Raw genomic sequence first — 7,500 nt, forward strand, 5'->3', positions numbered from 1 at the left:
AATTCCCTTCATGTTCTTGTGTGGAATGTTCTTCGTTACCCTTCGTATTCCTGTGTGGAATTCCCTTCATGTTCTTGTGTGGAATGTTCTTCTTTGCCCTTCGTATTCTTGTGTGGAATGTTCTTCGTTGCCCTTCGTATTTTTGTGTGGAATTCCCTTCATGTTCTTGTGTGGAATGTTCTTCGTTACCCTTCGTATTCTTGTGTGGAATTCCCTTCATGTTCTTGTGTGGAATGTTCTTCTTTGCCCTTCGTATTCTTGTGTGGAATGTTCTTCGTTGCCCTTCGTATTCCTGTGTGGAATTCCCTTCATGTTCTTGTGTGGAATGTTCTTCTTTGCCCTTCGTATTCTTGTGTGGAATGTTCTTCGTTGCCCTTCGTATTTTTGTGTGGAATTCCCTTCATGTTCTTGTGTGGAATGTTCTTCGTTACCCTTCGTATTCCTGTGTGGAATTCCCTTCATGTTCTTGTGTGGAATGTTCTTCTTTGCCCTTCGTATTCTTGTGTGGAATGTTCTTCGTTGCCCTTCGTATTTTTGTGTGGAATTCCCTTCATGTTCTTGTGTGGAATGTTCTTCGTTACCCTTCGTATTCTTGTGTGGAATTCCCTTCATGTTCTTGTGTGGAATGTTCTTCTTTGCCCTTCGTATTCTTGTGTGGAATGTTCTTCGTTGCCCTTCGTATTTTTGTGTGGAATTCCCTTCATGTTCTTGTGTGGAATGTTCTTCGTTGCCCTTCGTATTCTTGTGTGGAATGCCATTTTTTCTCGTGTGGAATGTTCTTCGTTACCCTTCGTATTCCTGTGTGGAATTCCCTGCATGTTCTTGTGTGGAATGTTCTTCGTTGCCCTTCGTATTCTTGTGTGGAATGTTCTTCGTTGCCCTTCGTATTTTTGTGTGGAATTCCCTTCATGTTCTTGTGTGGAATGTTCTTCGTTACCCTTCGTATTCCTGTGTGGAATTCCCTTCATGTTCTTGTGTGGAATGTTCTTCTTTGCCCTTCGTATTCTTGTGTGGAATGTTCTTCGTTGCCCTTCGTATTTTTGTGTGGAATTCCCTTCATGTTCTTGTGTGGAATGTTCTTCGTTACCCTTCGTATTCCTGTGTGGAATTCCCTTCATGTTCTTGTGTGGAATGTTCTTCTTTGCCCTTCGTATTCTTGTGTGGAATGTTCTTCGTTGCCCTTCGTATTTTTGTGTGGAATTCCCTTCATGTTCTTGTGTGGAATGTTCTTCGTTACCCTTCGTATTCCTGTGTGGAATTCCCTTCATGTTCTTGTGTGGAATGTTCTTCTTTGCCCTTCGTATTCTTGTGTGGAATGTTCTTCGTTGCCCTTCGTATTTTTGTGTGGAATTCCCTTCATGTTCTTGTGTGGAATGTTCTTCGTTGCCCTTCGTATTCTTGTGTGGAATGCCATTTTTTCTCGTGTGGAATGTTCTTCGTTACCCTTCGTATTCCTGTGTGGAATTCCCTGCATGTTCTTGTGTGGAATGTTCTTCGTTGCCCTTCATATTCTTGTGTGGAATGCCATTTTTTTTCTCGTGTGGAAAGTTCTTCGTTACCCTTCGTATTCTTGTGTGGAATGTTCTTCGTTGCTCTTCGTATTCTTGTGTGGAATTCCCTTCATGTTCTTGTCTGGAATGTTCTTCGTTACCCATCGTATTCTTGTGTGGAATTCCCTTCATGTTCTTGTGTGGAATGTTCTTCGTTGCCCTGGTATTCTTGTGTGGAATGCCATTTTGTGTTCTCGTGTGGACCCTTCGTATTCTTGTGTTGAATTCCCTTCATGTTCTTGTGTGGAATGTCTTTTCTTTGTCCTTTGTATTCTTGTGTGGAATGCCATTTGGTGTTCTCGTGTGGAATGTCCTTCGTGTGCTCATGTGGTCGCTTGATACAGTCTATCGATACCATTGAATTTCAAATAACTATTTTCTCCAATTGAAAGCAGATTTCTTACGTTGACAGAATTTCGTCCGGTGGAGATATGTTTTTGTTTATCGATTTGAAAGAAGTACAGTTAGGTTTCCTTGATTTAGACGCTTTTAGTGATTATCCTAGTGGAGAATTGTTAGTCTGACCTTGTGCAGTCTGGTTTCAGGCACATATTTAAAAGGGAATTATATTTTTGAGTTTATTTAATTAGGCTACAGATAGATGCTTTAATAAGATTTAACATCTGATTTGTTAGGCTGAGCTCTGTTTCATATATTTCTTATCAAAAAAAAAAAAAAAAAAGGAAGGGATGATGAATTAATAGGCTAGCTTGGATCCTATTTTGCCCGATTAAAAAAAACTGACTTTTATAGGTGAAAAATTGTTAATCATTTAATAATATTGATAATTTTTACTTTGCGAGGTTAAGAAATAGTTAACCATTGAACGATAAGGATTACTCTTCATTGGTTTATGATGATTTACTTAAATTCCGATAAGAGAAGAGATTTTAAGGCGATCAAAATTTTTAAGGCAATATGACATCACTATTTTGTCACATCAGTATTGCAAAGGAAACCTTCAATATACATCGTAGACTATCGCTGTTTGTTATATGGTACTAAATATTTGCTTAAAAATATTTGTATTAAGAACCATCTTAAATTAAGAACATGAATTTTTGTCAAGTAAAAATCACCGGTCATTTTTGTTTCATATAATAACCCTCAATACACTATAATCAATTCTTTTTATTGAGGCAGATTTGTACCGACTTGCAAGTGTGCCCTTTTAGCTCAGAAAGGTTTCCTGAGCGCTGATTGATTGGGCAAGATAATTCTAACCAATCAGATAGCTGAAAACTTTTCCGAGCTAAAAGGGCACCGCTGCGAGTCGGTGCAAATGCGCCTCATTAAAAAAAATTGAGTATAGTCTGCCCCCTAAAATACGTAAATCATAAAGGTTTAAAGACCGCTCATGAATTATGGAGGCAAGGGACAGTGACATTGCCCTATCAAGCAGGACAATGCCATAGAGACTGACCATATATACATATGATCAGCGCCCAACCCCCTCTCCACCCAAGGTAGAACCAAGGAAGGCCAAGCAATGGCTGCTGATGACTCAGCAGATAGACCTATAGGCTCCCACAAACCCCCCATACTTAGTTCACAAGGATGGTGAGGTTGCAGCGACCAAAGAAACTAACGAGTTTGAGCGGGACTCTAACCCCAGTCTGGCGTTCACCAGTTAGGGACGTTACTGCATCGGCCACCACGACTCATAAGATCATTTGTTATTAATTCGTCTTTCTCTCTGATAGAGCAATAGCATGATATTAAAAGCCAAATTAAGTAAGTAGAAAATTATATTTTCCAAATATTAGAAAGTTAGAACCTAAAATAACTGGAACTTAAAACAATCGATTATCCGAATTCTTTAACGTAATCCTGGAAGTTTTGGAGAAAATTAAAACTTGGCCCAGTTCATAAGTAATTAGTTATGAGCATGATATATAATTATCATCTATCTAGACTGGGATTAGATAGAATTTCTTCGATAAGTTGCATTGTAGCATATATGGTACATTTCCTTTGCTTCGTGGTATGAAACATGATTCTTTTCAATAGTTATATTTCCTTTCTTAGATATTCTAATACAGTTAGTTTCCTTACTTAGATTTATCTTTGTTTCTTTGATTTTGTACACTCGGGCACACTTCTGTCTTGTTTCTCTTCCTCTTGTTATTTTAAAGTTTTTATCTTCTTGTTATTTTCACGTGTTTATAGTTCATATGAAAGATTTATTTTAATGTTATTATTGCTCTTGAACTTTTCATGTAGTTTTCCCTATTTCCTTTCCTCACTGAGCTATTTTCCCTGTTGGAACCCTTGGGCTTATAGCATTCTGCTTTTCCAACTAGGGTTATAGCTTAGCAAGTAATAATAATAATAATAATAATAATAATAATAATAATAATAACGTCGTTGGATTAAATTATCCATCCCGTTTGTTTCATGTAAAAATACCAATGCTAAGGCCAGCCTATACTTTCGATGGAGCAAAATTAGAAGGCATTAATTATATAAGTAAATTAGTTATAAATGTTTCCCAAGACATTAAATAATCCTCAGAGAGTAAACTATAATGACAGAAAAGATTCAAAACTGTTTATAAAAGAAATCATATATTAGCATTCATAAAAAAAAGAGATTACAATCTTCCCAAAAGCAGTTTCATTACACCAGATTCCTGTATTTTCAGAGCACTTCAGCATAACAAAATTGTCCAGATAGACGAGGATGCTTTCCTTCCGTTGGTCAGTATTGAGGACATGTAAGTATGAAAAGGTGGTTACCGTATTACAAGATACAGTACGTAGTCGTGGAAAAAAATTAATGTAATGTGCGTTGCAGTACTGTTGTTTCACTACCGTATTCTCTCTCTCTCTCTCTCTCTCTCTCTCTCTCTCTCTCTCTCTCTCTCTCTCTCTCTCTCTCTCTCTCTCTCTCTTGTCTTTAAGCATTTTCTGGAATAATAACAGGCAAAAAAATACTCATTCTTTCTCACTCATAAACACACTTCTTGTCTTTAAGCGTTCTCTCTCTCTCTCTCTCTCTCTCTCTCTCTCTCTCTCTCTCTCTCTCTCTCTCTCTCTCTCTCTCTCTCTCTCTCTCTCATACGCACACTTCTTGTCTTTAAGCCTTTTCTGGAATAATGATAACAGGTTAAAAAAATAAATCTCTCTCTCTCTCTCTCTCTCTCTCTCTCTCTCTCTCTCTCTCTCTCTCTAAATCGGTTTTTGGAATAATGATAAGAGGCCAGGAAAATTAAATAAGATTATTTGTGAAATATCATTATATCAATATAACAAAACTTAAAATCATTACCATATTACATCAATAATACACAATTATTGATAATATTGTTACAGTGTTACAATAACAGATGAAATTTCTCCTGGAATTCTTTTACCTTATATATTCCAACGCTCGACAGAAACCTCGGAGACAACGTGTTCCCCGAACTCCCTCACCGAGGTCTCGAACGCGTGGTGTCCATCAAAGTTCACAACAATCCGTATCTGAAGGAGTTTCCTGGACCGGAGAGCTTCCCCAAAGTGCATACGCTTACGCTCTCTTACGCCTACCACTGCTGTCCATTTCTCAAGTAAGTCAATTGACTAGTTTTCGGATTTGTATCTCTCTCTCTCTCTCTCTCTCTCTCTCTCTCTCTCTCTCTCTGTATATATATATATATATATATATATATATATATATATATATATATATATATATAAAATATATACATATACAGTATATATTGATGTATATGTATATGCAGTATATATATATATATATATATATATATACTATATATACTGTATGTGTATATATGTGTGTATATATATATATATATATATATATACTGTATATATATATATATATATATATATATATATATATATATAATGTACGACCCCATTTTCTCTGAGAATTATTGACATAAAGTGTTAACCATCCAGTTCTCATCAAGACTTTGGGATAACGTCACTACGACACGCCTTTCCTGACCCTGAGTGTGACCCACTAGAGTTGGCTAACTATCATATTCATAAGGAACTGCTAAGGTTTTTTCACTATCTTGACAATGAAGCAAGTGTTCTACTCTTTTGTTTATCTTGTTTTAGTTTCTTTCCTTTCATTCTCTTTGTCAGAGTTCAAGATTTTCCTAGTAAATCCAGTGCACAAATACTCTTCATATTCACTATTTTCAGGTGTTTTTATCCTGTTCATACGCAACGTCATGCGTAATGTATATTCTTGTCGTTACAGACTATATGTATGACTTTAATCTTGTAGGTCCTGTAGGGCACAAGCTTTGTCTGTGTGATAAGACTAGGAAAACAGCCCTTAAAGTAAAGTAAAGTAATACATATTCATATTACTACATGTGTCATTAAATCGTCTTGACTATCCAATTAAAGAATATAATTCAAACACCAGACTACGACTAGATTCAGCCATTATAATGAAATGGTTAGATTTGTCCCTGTTACTGGTGTAGATGCAATTGCCCCTCGCACTAATTTTAAATAGGCTCAGCCTAAAGACAACATTACTAAATACATGTTCACTATCAGCCATCCAGTAAGGCAAACAGAGAAGAAGTTACCTGGTAGTTAAGATAAACAATTGCTAAATATTGTTGAACACTTTATACTTATCATCTGATCATCCTACTGGCACACTTTTCCATCTTTACCTATTGTGTCTTCCCTCCCAGCATCGAAGAGGAGGAGGCCGAGGAGAAGGAAGAGGTCCCCATAGGCGAAGACGTCCTGTTCGACGTCTCGGAGTTCCAGGGAATGCATGACCTGCTCTGGAACAACTCCCGAATTTGGTCAGAAGTCCCAGAACCCGGTAAGGTCACGATGAGTTGGAAACTTGTCATGTACAGTAAATTCGAAAATTCTCGTAACTTCTCTGATCCCAGTAACTAACTATTTGCATCAATTGTATTATTGTTAAAGTAACTAACTATACACTGTACATTATACTGTGCAACATAGTATTATCTCATATCTTTAGATGTTGCAGTTCCTTTATGATAAGTAGTAGTAATCTTGATGAGCCATATAACTGCTTTTCAACTGTAATATTTTTAGAGGAACTATTTGCATCAAATGCATTTTTATTAGAGTAACTAACTATCTATAATATGCTGTGCAACATAGTATTATCTCATAACTTTAGATGTTGCAATTCCTTTAGGATAAGTAGTAGTATAGATTGCTTATATTATAAGTTGTACATATTAAGTATGCTTACTTTTGGTTGTTATCAATGACATTATTAGAAAAGGTACTATTGTCTTCATGGTCCATTTTCCCAACGGGAACGTACATTAGCTGTTTCTGGGTTTGCATATAGAAAGAATGGTAGCGAAATAACTGGAGTTTTAGAAATAGTTTATTAATTAAACGAAAACATAATTACGTAGCATATATTTATTACTTGATTTTCCCACGGGAGTTTTATTTTACAATATCTAGGGAATAAATTAATACTGACGGGATTGCATTTTTTATATTAGACATTAATGAAATTCACATCTCACTCAATCCCAAAATGACTACTATAAATATTCAGTCTCATTCCGATACGTCATTGCGCATTTTTTGGTGTCATTCTTCACCAAGAAGCAAAATTTCATAAAGAACCATCAGAGTTTTTGTTAGATTAGAAAGGAGACTTCATTCTTCATCAGGTTACAGTTGTCTAAAAACGTCCTTACAGCCTTAAACGATTTAGATAAAGAAGAAAAAAATCTTTTATTCGCGCGTTAAACCCTTGAAAATTGCGTCTAAGAACTTCAGAAGTTTAAACTTGCAATATTTATTTTAATGCTACTGTTCTTAAAATATTTCATTTTTCCTTGTTTCCTTTCCTCACTGGGCTATTTTCCATGTTGGGGCCCCTGGGCTTATAGCATCCTGATTTTCCAATTAGGATTGTAGCTTAGCAATTAATAATAATAATAATAATAATAATAATAATAATAATAATA

At 35.9% G+C, this 7,500-nt stretch overlaps 1 protein-coding gene across 1 annotated transcript in view; it reads left to right on the forward strand.

Annotated features, from left to right (window-relative positions):
• The window catches only part of LOC137646704 (thyrotropin receptor-like), a 68,662-nt gene that overhangs the window by 31,757 nt on the left and 29,405 nt on the right, over positions 1-7,500 (forward strand). Inside the window, exons 12-14 of the mRNA XM_068379811.1 lie at positions 4,195-4,266; positions 4,930-5,100; positions 6,217-6,353. Of these exons, the coding sequence (XP_068235912.1) occupies positions 4,195-4,266; positions 4,930-5,100; positions 6,217-6,353 (380 nt within the window). The remainder of the gene's footprint in view (positions 1-4,194; positions 4,267-4,929; positions 5,101-6,216; positions 6,354-7,500) is intronic.

This window comes from Palaemon carinicauda, chromosome 9 (genome assembly GCF_036898095.1).
Source record: "Palaemon carinicauda isolate YSFRI2023 chromosome 9, ASM3689809v2, whole genome shotgun sequence".
NCBI lineage: Eukaryota > Metazoa > Arthropoda > Malacostraca > Decapoda > Palaemonidae > Palaemon > Palaemon carinicauda.